The 14,361-nt window shown below is 48.3% G+C and overlaps 1 protein-coding gene across 3 annotated transcripts in view; it reads left to right on the plus strand.

The window, feature by feature from the left end:
- VPS8 (VPS8 subunit of CORVET complex) overlaps nt 1-11,531 on the plus strand; it is a 256,850-nt gene extending 245,319 nt beyond the window's left edge. For all 3 annotated transcript variants that reach the window (XR_014824480.1, XM_084990588.1, XM_021069975.2), the window contains 2 exons: nt 7,398-7,478; nt 10,900-11,531. Coding sequence is in view for 2 of the 3 variants with exons in the window: in XM_084990588.1 (XP_084846714.1) it covers nt 7,398-7,478; nt 10,900-11,049 (231 nt within the window). In the remaining variant the exon portion in view is untranslated. The remainder of the gene's footprint in view (nt 1-7,397; nt 7,479-10,899) is intronic.
- The last annotated feature ends 2,830 nt before the right edge of the window (nt 11,532-14,361 follow it).

Below are 14,361 nucleotides of genomic sequence, written 5' to 3' on the forward strand. Positions count from 1 at the left end.
GATGCGACACCTGGAGAGGGGGCCGCAGCTGAGCCTTCCAGTCTCATTATGTGCAAGAGTGTAATCTGGACCCCAAAGTGGGCATCAGGATGGTGTGTGGAGATAATGCGAGTGCGTTTCAAAAAGGCCGCCCTGGCAGGTAGGCTGTTTATGGTTGTCATCCCTCAGTAGCCACTCAAGCTTGGCTCATCATCAGTGCAGAAGGCGAAAGCTTCTATAGGGTTTTTAATGTCCCAGAGTCTTTGAGACATTAAGCTCCTCTTGATTATTCATCTTAATACCCCAGGTGCTGATATAGTAGAGGCCGCAGAAATATTTGCAGAACCACAGAACTGGATCCACGTTGTCTGTGAGGTCTGGCGGTAGAGGGCAGGAGCCTGCATGGGGCAGGGCTTAAACCAGCTGAATGGGCCCTGGCCCTCCCCTCATTCTCACCCCACCGCACCTTACCGTTGGAACCGTAGAACCATGGAGAAGCGTACAGAAATCCTCACCTTGGCAGTGATTAGTCATTCCCTGAACGCTGAACGCTTCCATTTTTAAAATGCTCCGTCTTGTTCCAGAAAGGATTTTAAGATAGGTAAGCATCTGCTGGGGCCTAGGCACGTCTACAAATAGCTCTCCTGTTTCACCTCAGATGACTCGTATTCTGATAGTTTCCCACAGAGAAGGTGGCCAGGATTAGGGCATCTCCATCCTGCAGCAACTTTGCTTCCAGAGGCCAGGGCAGCCCCAGCAGTGGCTCCTTGGTTCAGTATCTGGTTATCCAGGATGATGGCTTGTCTTATAAGAAAGGACCCGTCACCTTCAGTGATTTCACTCCATGGAACAACACATTTTTCAATTTATGAAGGATGTCCTTGTTGGAAAACCCCTTCCTTTGGTATCTCCGAGGAGTGTAAGGGCCTGGAGGTGGAATGCGATGATGACAAGTCCCAAACGCAGTGCGGCCCTGCACCCTGATCTGAACACGTTACGTTTGAAGTTATGGGTCTGCATGTGTGTGCCCACAAGTGCACACACTTAGCTATTTGTTGCTCCAGCTTTTCTCCCAGGAGAGGGGGACTAGGATTTTAAGATAGACTCTGGTTATGACCCTTAATTGGTTGTGAATTTTTGATTCATATTGGGCAAGTCTCCCAGCTTTTCTTTCCTCGATTTACACAATCCTGTTTACTTATGTAGTAACGTAGGTGTTGGGCTTGCAGTAAAGTAAGATTCAGAATGAACCATGTGGGAGTTCCCATCGTGGTGCAGCGAAAACAAATCCGACTAGTGTCCATGAGGATGCAAGTTCGATTCCCTGGCCTCCCTCAGTGGGTTAAGGATCCTGCATTACTATGAGCTGTGGTGTAGGTGGCAGACGTAGCTCGGATCCCGCGTTGCTGTGGCTGTGGTATAGGCTGGCAGCTACAGCTTACAGCTCTGATTCGACCCCTATCCTGGGAACCTCCATGTGCTGCGGGTCCGGCCCTAAAAAGCAAAAAAAAAAAAAAAAAAAAAAAAAAAAGAAAGAAAGAAAGAAAGAAACCATTTGGCAGAAACATCCTTTATTAAATTTTCTCGTTATAGCCAAGGGTGGCTAATATGCATCTGAACTCAATGAATGTTGAAAACAACATACCTAATCAGGGCACCTCAGAGAAACAGGAGTGCTAAGTGAGGGGTTGATTTGGTCCAGTTCAGTCAGAAGGAGGCAGATGCCCATAACCTGCGAGTGTCCTGCTCCCAGAGGTCTCAGGACAGAAGTCCAGACGAGCAGAGCTGTTCTGGGTACAGATTAGCCCTGTGCTGTTCTAAGTGTCACGCAGGAGCATGTTAGAAACACCCCACTGCAGACCTAACCAGAATCTGCGTTTTAACAAGATCTCAGTGATTGTTATGCACATTAAAGTTTGAGAGGCACTGGATCAGAAAACATGGGTTGGACCATCATTTGAGACTCCTGCACTTTCTACCTCAGTGAGCAAGCCCTGGGGCGGGGACCCAGTCAGTGTGTCCTGTGCCTCAAATAGACTCACCTGCCAGGCAGACTTCCTGCCAGGCAGACTTCCTGGGGGAGGGGTGAAAGCGAGTTCTATTTTTAACAGCAGCATTTTCTACTTCTGATCTGACATGACCTTCACTTTCCTAGAGTGATTTGAGTTGGTTTCCAAAACACATCCAATTGGATGAAATAAAGAGGAAGTCTAGTTTGTTTTCTTTTTGGCCGTCCTGTGGCCGTGGAATTCCAGGGCTCAGGATCAGATCTGAGCCTCAGTTGTGACTTATGTTTTGCAGCAATGCTGCATTCTATTTAACCCACTGTTCCTAGACTGGGGATCAAACCTGCATCCTGGCACTGCAGAAATGCTGCCGATCCCATTGTGCCACAGTGGGAACTACTGAGATTTTTTAAAAACTGTATGCCTATGGGAAATAATACAAAACCAGACTAACAGCACACATAAATGTCGCCATGAAGTCCCGTGCAACTACTGGCCTTATGTAGCTGGCCACCTAGCTTTGAGTTCCCTAGTGACAAAAGCAAAGAGGAAAACACAATTAGTAGTAAGTCTACACAGGTAGTAACTGTGTCCAGCACAGTTTTTCTCAGCACAGTGTCTGATGGGAATTTCTCAGTGGACCATCACAAATAGCTTATACATCTATGGCTTCGTAACAAGTACAGTAGAACATTTCATGAGATCTTTGTTCTTACATTATCCCTTCAAGGCAAAGGTTGTTTGTTTTTTAAATTTATTGGAGTATAGTTTATTTACAAAGTTGTGTTAGTTTCAGGTGTACAGCAAGGTGATTCGGTTATATGCATATGCCTTCTTTTTCAGATTCGTTTCCCATGTATATTATTACAGAATGCTGAGTAGAGTGTCCTGTGCTATACAGTAGGTCATCATTGGTTATTTATTTCATATATAGTACTGGGTATCTGTTAATCCCAAACTCCTGACTTATCCCTCCTTCCCATGTTTCTCCTTTGGTAACCATAAGTTTGTTGTTGAAATATGTGAGTCTGTTTCTGTTTTATAAATAAATTCATTTGTATCATTTTTTATCAGATTCCACATGTAAGTGGTATCATATGATGTTTGTCTTTCTCTGACTGCACTTAATATGATAATCTCTAGATTCATCCATATTGCTGCAAATAGCATTATTTCATGCTTTTGATGACTACATCATATTCTCTTGTATATTTGTACGACCTTTTCTTTATCCATTTCTCTGTTGATGGGCATTGAGGTTGCTTCCATGTCTTGGCTTTTGTAAATAGTGCTGCTGTGAACACTGGGTTGTGTGTACCTTTCCAAATTATGGTTTTCTCCAGATACATGCCCAAGAGTGGGACAGCTGGATCATATGGTAGTTCTGTTTTTAGTTTTTTAAGGACCCTGCGTCCTGTTCTTCATAGTGGCTGCCCCAATTTACAGTCTCACCAACAGTGCAGGAGGGCTCCGTTTTCTCCACACCCTCTCCAGCATTGACTGTAGACTTTTTTTTTTTTTTTGGTGGTCTTTTCTAGGGCCTCTCCCGTGGCATATGGAGGTTCCCAGGCTAGGGGTCGAATTGGAGCTGTAGCCATTGGTCTACTCCAGAGCCATAGCAGCTCGGGATCTGAGCCATGTCTGCAACCCACACCACAGCTCACGGCAACACTGGATCCTTAACCTACTGAGTGAGGCCAGGGATCGAACCCACAACCTCATGATTCCTAGTCGGATTCGTTAACCACTGTGCCACAATGGGAACTCCTACTGTAGACTTTTTGATGATGGCCATTCTGACTAGTGTGAGGTGATAGTTCATTGTAGTTTTGATTTTCTTTTTTCTAATAATGAGTGATGTTGAGCATCTTTTTAAGTGCTTTTTGGCCATCCATATGTCATCTTTGGAGAAATGTCTACTAAGATCTTCTGCCCATTTTTTTGTTGACTTTTTAAATTTTTTTAATTGAGCTGCATGAGCTGTTTGTATATTTTGGAGATTAATCTCTTGTCACATCATTTGCAAATATTTTCTCCCATTCTATGGGCTTTTCATTTTATGGTTTTCATTGCTGTGCAAAAGCTGTTAAGTTTAATTAGATCCCACTTGTATTTTTTTTTTCCCATCATTCCAAGAGACGGATCCAAAAAGTTTTTGCTGAGACTTATATCCAAAAGTGTTCTATGTTTTCCTCTAGGAGTTTTCTAGTATTTGGCCTTAAATTTAGGTTTTTATTCTGTTTTGACTTTATTTTTGTGTATGGTGTGAGGGAATGTTCTAATTTCATTCTTTTACAGGTAGCTATCCAGTTTTCCTAGCACCACTTATTAAAGAGACTGTGTTTTCTCCATTGTATATTTTTGCCTCCTTTGTCATAGATTAATTGACCATAGGTGTGTGGGTTTATTTCTGGGCTTTCTATCCTGTTCCATGGATCTCTGTTTCTGTGCCAGTATCATACTGTTTTAATGACTGTAGATTTGCAGTACAGTCTGGAGTCAGGGGGCCTGATTCCTCCAGCTGTTTTTCTTTCTCAGGATTTCTCTGGCTATTTGGGATTTTTCGTGTTGCCATACAAATTTTTATATGTTTTGTACTAGTTCTGTGAAAAAATGTCATTGGTAATATGACAGCAATTGCTCTGAATCTGTAGATTGCCTTGGGGTAGTGTAGTCATTTTGACAATATTGACTTCCAATCCAAGAACATGGTATATCTTTCCATCTGTGTCATCCTTAATTTCTTTCATCAGTGTCCTTATAGTTTTCAGAGTAAAGGTCTTTTGCCTCCTTAGGTAGATATGCTCCTAGGTATTTTATTCTTTTTAATGCAGTGGTAAGTGGGATTGTTTCTTTAATTTCTCTTTCTGATCTTCTGTTGTTAGTATATAGGAATGCAAGAGATTTCTATGAATTAATTTTGTATCCTGCAACTTTACTGAATTCATGGATGAGCTGTAGTAGTTTTCTGGGGGCATCTTTAGGATTTTCTATGTATAGTATCATGTTATCTGCACACAGTGACAGTTTATTTCTTCTTTGCCAATTTGGATTCCTTTACTTCTTTTTCTTCTCTGATTGCCATGGCTAGGACCTCTAAAACTATGCTGAATAAAAGTGGCAAGAGTGGACATCCTTGTCTTGTTCCTGATCTTGGCAGAAATGCCTTCAGCTTTTTACATTGAGAATTATGTTAGCTGTGGGTTTGTCATACGTGGCCTTTATTATCTTGAGGTAGGCTTCCGATGTGCCCACTTTCTGGGACGTTTTTTATCATAAATGGATGTTGAATTTTGTCAAAAGCTTTTTGTGCACCTAATGAGATAATCGTGGTTTTTATTCTTCAGTTTGTAATGTGATTGATTTGTGGATATTGAAGAATCCTTACATCCCTGGGATGAATCCCACTTGATCATGGGGTCTGACCCTTTCAATGTATTGTTGGATTTGGTTTGCTAGTATTTTGTTGAATATTTTTGAGTCTGTGTTCATCAGTGATTTTGGCTTGTAATTTTTTTGGTGTGGTATTTGTTTTGGTATCTGGGTGCGAAGTTTATAAAATATAAACTTCTATATGGAGAGATCTTTTCTCACTCTTGCTGCTTTGTCATTTTCCAGCTTGGCTTTTACAACCTTTTTTCTAATTAACCTGCCTTAAACCCCTCACCCCACCCAGTGCCACCTTACCTAGTCAATTCCTGACTTGGTTCCATTTTGTATCTTCCTCATTAAACTTCATCACAGAGTAGCCAGAGAATAAGCAAAGGTAAGATCAGGGTGGCCTGGTTCCTGTCCTATGGACTGTGGGCCCCATAGCTGAGGTGTTGAATGGCCAGTGAAAGGCACATGTTGTCCTTGTCCTTAACCTGCCCTGCTCCCCAGTTCATGCCAATACTGAGGGATGTGGAAAATCAGGGACAGGACCATGCTTTCCATTTTTAAGTCTCTCAAAAGCAATGATATGTTCTGTTTTGCTTGTTTAAGGCTCTGTTTATATATTTCTCAAACCTTCAGATCATTCCCCTGCATACCTCACTTAGTATCTATTGGAAGTGTGATATTCTACATACTTTCTCTCCAAGAACAGGATCGTTTTTCTAGCAAATTATATTGAGACATGTTTTTCAAACTGTCACGGCAAGTTTAAACATTCTCATATAGGAGGATGATCCCTCCACGTGTCTGGCAGACCCAGAGGCGTGAGTCTTGAATGAACAGTGGGGCCCCTGAGGTCCATCCTCTTCTCTGTCAGGCTGCCCTGATCAGGACTGCCCTCAGCCACCCCCACATCTCTGAGAGCTTTTAAGAACTGAGGCAGCTGTTCCCTGGGCTGGTCTCTGGGGTATCACTGTGGGGTTCCCGAAGCCCCTGAGTTGTGAGCCTCCTTATCTCCGTTGCAGCAGATCCTTCCACCTAGTTAGGAGATGAAGCTGTGAGGTAATATCACACCCACTAGCAGGATTTCTTTCAGGGGTAGTGCTTATTTCCATTCTCTCTTAGTTGGAAGGTCTCTCTGGTTAGTAGGTTTTTATTCCCCGCTAAGGGTGTGAAAATTTTGGGGAAAAGACTTCAGTCATTCCTGGAACCTAAGTTTATGTAACCTCTTAAAGTTTCTTTATGTTAGAGTGTCCGCTGTGGTGTAGGCCAGCGGCTACAGGTCTGATTCGACCACTAGCCTGGGAACCTCCATATGCCACGGGTGCGGCCCTAAACGGCAAAAAAAAAAAAAAATCTCATCTAATTTGGTATTCAGTAACCTCCCAAGTCAGAGCAGTGACTTGCCTAAGGTCACATAGCAGGTCAGGATTAGGACTGGCATTGCAATTCACCTCTGACTCCAAAGCCTAAGGTGGCCTCTGCCAGGATCCCATCTCCTCCTCCAGCTGTGAGCTGGGCTCCCCCGAGCGTAGGACCACAGTGTTGGCACAGTAGCCTGTGGAGCAGAGCAAGAGTGCTGGAGAAGCACGTTAGCCCGCAGGCGGCTACCAGCTTTACGAGGCAGGAAAATGACCTGATTTTTCATTGACAGTGTTTCCCCACTACCACCAGCACAAAGAAGGGGCGTCTTTGCTGGCTGTATTCAGCGAGGAATATGGGGGTGCAGGGCCGGGAGGAGATGAGTTACTCTGCATCCTACAGGCAGAGGGGGACAGGGAAGCCCTGAAGGACACTCGTGAGTATAGAAGATCTCAAGGCCACACGGGAAGGAGCCATGGAGAGGTCGGCCTGGGGCTGGCGCCAGGGCTCTGCGGAGGGACACGCTCACTTCTAACTAATGTGCAGGAAAGTACCGGTTGCTGGTGGCATGGGTTTTCTTCAGAAAAGTGAAGGAAGCACCACATCCTGCTTCACCGTTGACCAAACAGAGACTGCCCACGGGTGTTATTAACCTTACTGCTTTTGATTTCTCAGGCCATCTCAGAACCTGTTCTGGATCCACAGCAAATCCAAGCATTCGATCAGCTTTGTCATCTCTACCGAGGAAGTTCCAGGGTAATGTTTGTATGGTTGTTTACATTTTTGTTTCTCTATTTATAATTACTCTTTTGGTAACAGAGTGTCCTCACATCCTCGCTCCAGTCTCTTCTTCCTCAGTCTGTGCAGTGCCCTGGCATCTCTGTTGTCCCTGTTACTGCCGTGTGGAGCGCTGAGCCCAGGGAGGACACAGAAGGGCATCTGTGCTAGGACTGCCTCCCAAGAGAGCAGGCATAAGCCTCATCCCTCATGAGTCTTTGTTTATAATGACAACTGCCAAATCTGCCCTAAGCGCAGTCCCAGACTCTGAAGGACATCTGCATTGGTTTAATTTGGTTTGGCCATGAAAGATAAATGCTAAATAGCAGTGGCTTAACTAAGATAGAATTATAAATGCAGGCATCACTGGGGACTGACCATCCATGAACCTCTCTTCTCCCTTGTGGCTCTGCCATCCCTAACATAGGGCTTATACTCATGTGGCTCAGCATGGTTGCCCCAGCTCCAGCCATCACATCTGCATTCCTTCCAGCAAGGCAGAGGACAAGAAGGAAGACTATAAGCCCTCTATTTAAGGACAGTGCCTAGAAATTGTACACACACTTTCACTTACCTCCTTTGTCCAGAACTTAGACATGTGACCATACCTAACTGCAGTGGACACTGGGGAAATTGGTCTTGATTCCAAAAGGCCATAGGCCAAGACTGCTGGAATCCTGTAACTGTAGAAGAGTACAAATTTGGAAGGCTGCAATAGGCCACAACCTCAGTCTAGGGGTCCCACAGGCACTTCAGAAGTGCCCTTACTAACTTTCCCAACCTGCTGTTGCTTGATCGTGCCTGTCTCCAGCTGGCACCCTCTGTCATCCAGTCACCCAGAGGAGGAACCTGCCAGGACTCTGAGCTCCTCTCTCCCACCCATCCACTCAGTCATAGGGAGAGCCCACTCAGCAGGCATCTCCTATGCATCTCCTGGGTCTCCCCTTTCTTTCCAACTCACAGAGTCTCTTGTCCAGGTTGCTACTTATGTACCATCTCCACACCCAAAAGTCATTAATTTAACCCCTTGCTTAAAACACTTTCCTGACTCTCCATCACCTAGAAGTGGAATTCCAACTCTGTCACCTCCTCTCCCCAAGTCACCCCTAAATTCTAGCCAGGCCAAATCTGTTCCCTGAGCTTTTCTTTGAGTTTACACAGACTGCCTTTGTGCTCTGTTTCTATGCCTAGACTCCCTTCTCCTGCTCCCCATGCACCTGCCAGGTTGCTGGCAGCTCAGAGGAAAAATGGCGTTCCCTTTCTGAGAGCTGATCTAGGCTTTATTCCAGGAGGTTTCTCCAGGGGCCTCCTGGATGCAGTCAGGCAGCTTTATTGAACTGGCATCATTGCCTCCATCCCTTCCCAGCCTCAGCCCCACTCCATCCCAGGAGCTGGGTTTCTAGGCCTTCTATTTGAAGGTCTGCTGCTTCAAACTGTTGAGCTATTATTTTCAGGACTCACAGATTTCCAGAACACCAAGTTACCAAAGTAGAACACAAAAACCTCTCTTTTTCTTGGAAAATAGGAATTCCGCACAGACAATATTTTCTATTGTGGCCTAGCAGTAACAAACCTGACTAGTACTCCTGAGGACGTAGGTTCTATCCCTGGCCTCACTCAGTGGGTTAAGGATCCGGCATTTCCATGAGCTGTTTTGTAGCTGTGGTTATGGCTAGGCCAGCAGTTGTAGCTCTGATTCGACCCCTAGCCTGGAAACTTCTATAAGCTGCAGATGTGGCCCTAAATATATGTATTTTTGTGGTTGATCTGCTTCAGTGTCTGAATGTGAACAAATTTTAGATTTATGTAGCATCTATCACCTGTCCTGTTATATAGCATTGTACATAATAGTCCTTACAGAGAGGTCCACAGGTTGACGGGCAGCCGAGAGGGTGAGAGCAACAGGAAGTGGCGCAGGTGGGGCTTGAGCGGAGGAGGACACCTCTCTGTAACCTGCTTGGGTGGCAGTGGAAGTCCCTGCAGGGAGCTGGCAGTTGGAGCTTTCCAGCCAGTGTTATGAACTGTGCGTTGGACCACAGCCATGAGTCTGAGCCAGGACCAGGCGCTGGGTTGATTTAGACAAATTGTCACTTTAAACCAAGGAGCCTTCAGATGTCTCCCCAGTTACCTCAGCCATTGGAAGTGAGTTTTAAGCAGAAGTGACAGACACGTGTGAGCCTTCTGCCTGGGTGGGGGTGGGTTGAGGGGAGAACCCTTGCCAGAGGTCAGAAAACAGCTAGAAGACAGAGCCCCTGGCAGGGGAGGTGGAGAGAGAGCAGGTGACACAAAAGTTACCTCAGAGAAGGTAGAACTGTAGGCAGCTCCACGGGGCAGAAACTGTCACAGGGACAGAGTTTGCGTCCCACGGCGGCACTCACGGCGGCACTCACGGCTGGGTGACCCAGGGTGAGTTACTTAATGTCTCAGGACTCTGGGATTTTTACCCAGAGGGTGGCTGTGGAGGATCAGCCATGATTCGGGTGTGAAGGCCCCCCCCCCGCGCAGGTACCTGGGGCTGCTAGAAGCACGGCGGGCTCCTGGCCTGGAGGCCAGCCCAGGCAGGCCCACCCCGGCATGCTCGATGGCCCAGCCTCACAGCTGCCCTGCCCCCAGGTGAAGGCCCTCAGGCGCAGCAGTCCTCTCTCCACCGACCGCCAAAGGCATCTTGAGAGCTAGGCCAGTGGGCTCTGTCCTTTTGTAGAAAGGAGCCACTGAGGTCCAAGGAGTGGGCTGAGCCTGTTCCAAGAGGCTGGGTGAACACTCTCTCCTCCGCGGTAGGTATTCTAGAACTGAGCCTCTGACAGAGTGAGGGTGTCGCTGGGGTCACTGGTGGACACAGAGAGCTGGGAACAGGGAGGCCACATAGAGGAGAAGGTAGCCTCTGGGAGCTTCCTGGGAACCCCTGCATCGGAAGCGGCAGCTGGGCGTCTGTGTGGCGCTGTCGGGTTAAGAGGAGGGGGGTTGGAGCCTGTGATGTCCCTCAGCCCAGGAGGATGTGCAGAGGGGACAAGTGTGGAGTGAGCTGAGCGGGGAGGAGAGAAGCTCGGTGCAGGGGAGGGAAGGCAGGCAACAGGGTCACAGGCTCTCCCAGGAGGGCACCCGGGAGGTGCTGGACGGGACAGCTCTCCCTAGTCAACATCGCAGTTTGATGTGCCCGCGGGACTTATCCTGTCCAGCCTTATCGCCATTAGAGGAGGAAATTAAGGCCGTACAAAACGATGTGAACTTGTGCACAATCACCGTGGCTTGTTAGTGAGATCCAGATCTGGGGCCCACACCTGGTCGTGCCCCCTCTCCTGTGTGGCAAGGCCCCCAGGGGAATCCGCCCCCATGTTCCTGTCCCCCTCCTGGACCCTCTGTCCCCCTCGCCTCCGTTGATGTGTATCCCCTCCTTTTGCAGCTGGCTCTCCTTACAGAGCTCTCCCAGAACCGCAGCGGCGAGAGCTGCAGGCCGTTTGGTGGCTCCCAGAGTGGCCCAGCCTTCAACAGCATCTTCCAGAAGGAGAACTTCCAGTTGCAGCTCATTCCTCCGCCTGTGACCGAGGACTGAAGCCTCTCCTGGGGCCGCGCCCTGCTGGCCTGCTCACCAGCCCGAGACTCCATCTCTTCCTGATGTTGCCGCAGCATCAGCACCAGACTGGTTGATTGTTTTGCCTCCTAAGCAAATGATTGTCACATATCTCCATCCAGTTATTTAAGAAAATGTGTTTTGCCTTTTGGGATGGTCTCAGTTTCCCCTGAAGCGTAGAGAAGAGGCGGAGCCCCCGCAGGCGGCGTTCCAAGCCTGTCACACCTGATCTCCTCCAGCTGGAGGCCAACACTGAGGGCTGTCACCTCCTGCTGCCTTTGGGACCAGGACCAGCACAGTCGGGACTTGTGGGCACTGGGCTGCAGCACAGCTGAAACCTGCGTTGGAGGCAGGGAAAGGCCTGAGGGGGCTGGGGCACCTCCCTTTCTGTGTGTTTATGCTAAACCCGTTTGAGTGTAAGACGTGCCGTGTCCAACAATACATGCCTCCTGTTAAGCCCTGCAGGACTGCTGGCTGTCTCGCTATCAAGTCATAAAGGACGTTGAGAACCCTGTCGCACATCAGTTCTATTGCTCACAATCAAGACCCCTGCTTTTCTTCAATGAGCAGCTGCATCACAGGCTCCATCCAGAGCACCCCCACCCAGGCCCTCCCCTGACAGGGACTATGCTACCAGAGCAGTGTTTGTACAATTTCTTAGCCCAGGGAGTACATATATTTTAGAACCAATCACAGGAGCTCACACACATGCAGAGACCAGGTGTCCACCTCGCAGGCTCAGCTGCTCCCTTTGCAGTTCACTCAGGCTGCCCAGCCTCCTCAGACCACCTGTGAGGACGAGCCCACCGGGCAGCTCCAGGCCTGAAACCTGCACTTAACAGCCCAGGAACTAGCAAGCACCTTCTAGGGGCCAGGCCCCATGGTGGGTGCTTCACGTGTGTCACTGCTAACCTTCCAGAACAACTCACAGGAAACAGATGTATAAACTAGATACAATCTTATTTTTTTAATGCGTAAAGTTGCCAGGTCAAGGATCGAACCTGTGCCATAGCTGTGACAACAGTGAATCCTTTAACCACCAGGCCACCAAGGAACTCCCTAGATCCAACTTTTAATAGAAGATAAATCTTGCTTCTGCCACATCCAGGCTGTGATCCCAAGCAAGTCACTTGACCTCTCTCAGCTTTAGATTTTTTTATAAAATACAGCAAAAACTAAATGAGCCAGGACCTGTGAACACACAGTGCTATTGCAGGCATGTGGCAAACACCCCAGAAATGTTAACTCAGCTCTTAGCACAGAACTCCTGCCAACAGTGGCACAGGCTGCCATCTCCTGACCAAGACATGAGGAGGCCACACTGGGAGACATGGTCAAGTGTTAACTGAGCACCAATTGGATGCCTGTCGCAGCCATATGCGAGTCTTAACCCCATTCTACAGATGAGAAAGCTGAGGCTCACACTGGGGGGATAATTTAACCAAGGTGACACACAAGAAGTGGCAATGGGAGTTCCCATTGTGGCTCAGCAGAAACTAATCTAACTAGGAACCATGAGATTTCAGGTTCTATCTCTGGCCTCACTCGGTGGGTTAAGGATCCGGTGTTGCTGTGAGTTGTGGTGTAGGTTGAAAGACATGGCTCGGATCTGGCGTTGCTGTGGTGTAGGCCAGCAGCTGCAGCTCCCATTCAGCCTCTAGCCTGGCAACCTCCATATGCCTCAGGTTCGGCTCTAAAAAGCAAGGAAAAAAAAAAAAAAAAAAAAAGGTGGCAAAGCACAAATTTGAACTGATCCCAGAGCCAGTGATGCCACCTCCCTAAATTCTGTACCAGAATATTTCTTGACAAATCTAAAGGCCAAAGGGGTTCGATAGTCTCAAAACGTGGAGGTTGCCTGCTCTCCTTCAGCCCATAAAGAGCCAAGGCAGTTTACAGGGCACCTGAGCCCTGCTCAAAAGAGGGCCGGTAAACACCAGCAAAGCACTCTCCTGCAGCCCCCTGCCCAGTTTATCGTCCCCAAGAGTTCTTTAACTTGTCATTCCAGTCACAGCACTATTGCATAAATGACAGCAGCTGCATATCCAGGTCATGCCTTCTGGATTGGATTTGACGAGCCCTCTTGTCTCATCTAAGGGTGGCTGAGAAACCGACTCCAGGGCTGGGCAGTGCTGGGCCCAGTCCCTGTCCACCCCCACCTCGTGGCACTTAGTCCATGTTCTACTCTGCAGGGACGTCAGGTCCCACTTCTGAAGGGGAGAGACGTCTCTGGAAATACACCCAGGCTGTCAGCAGCAGCAGTTCTGCTGACATGGCCATGGGAGCTCACTGGGGGCAGAGGGGAGGGTGTCCTCCCAGGATTGAGGCGCAGCAGCTCTGAGCATGCTCCAGCCCCAGCTGAGCTCCAGCTGCAATTCCAGGTCACATGCCCACCCTTAGGCTTGGACAGGTGGTAAGAGGAAGGAGCTGGGAAAGGGGAGGTCCAGACACCCATCAGCTACCACTTGGGGAGGGCAGGTACCCTGGTCTGAGCAGGCTCCTCCTGTGCTGCCCCCGTGGGGGCGGGAGAGGTGGTCCTTGGAAAGGATCTCAGGGTCCTCAGAGGAGAGGGGAGGGATTCTGATTGGCCAAAATGCAACTTGTCCATCACAGTCTGTTTCTCCTTTAACCGGTAAACAGAACCATCTGAAAATGGTTACTCAGCTCCCAGCTTCAGCTGAGCATCCTCCTTCCTGATGTGGGGGTGGGGATGGAATCTTGCCCAGTTCTCCACAGAAGGCAAAACTGACTGCTGGGAAAGGCCATGGGCTGCTGGTCAGGAGCCCCAGTTTCTAGGCACAGCCCCCCACAGGCTCATGTGTGAGCTGAGGAAGCCTGTTAACTCTCCTCAAGATGCATCTGCTCCGTCCATAGCAAAGGTCCAAGTGACGCGGGGTAATGGGTTACCAACCAGAGCCTACCAGAGTAGGAGGTGGAGGGGAAGGTGTTTTTGGGAGAGGAAAGCCATCAGGGGCCTCATCAATGATGAATGCATCAGTGAATAAATAATTCAGATCTTTGGGGATCCTTTTAGAAACAGTATGTTTCCACTCAGTTCTGCCTGATGAAAATGTTTTTCCAAAGGTACATCTCACCCATCAGATGCCTGCCATGCACCCAGGGCTGCAGGAAAAACCTAGTGTACTGGGGGAGGGGGGCTCCAGTTCATCTCAGGAGCCCCCTTGTCGGGGGTATCCATGGCTGTCTGCCACCAGCCTCCTCCACACCCCAGGATGCTATGAAGCCTTCTCCACTTCCCCAGGAAAGTGGCAGTTTGACTCACCTTGTTTCCGTGCT

This window comes from Sus scrofa, chromosome 13, assembly GCF_054392235.1.
Source record: "Sus scrofa isolate SSC_HxYL_T2T_F1_AM1 chromosome 13, Sscrofa_HxYL_maternal_Yorkshire_Landrace_v2.0, whole genome shotgun sequence".
In the NCBI taxonomy this organism is placed as follows: domain Eukaryota; kingdom Metazoa; phylum Chordata; class Mammalia; order Artiodactyla; family Suidae; genus Sus; species Sus scrofa.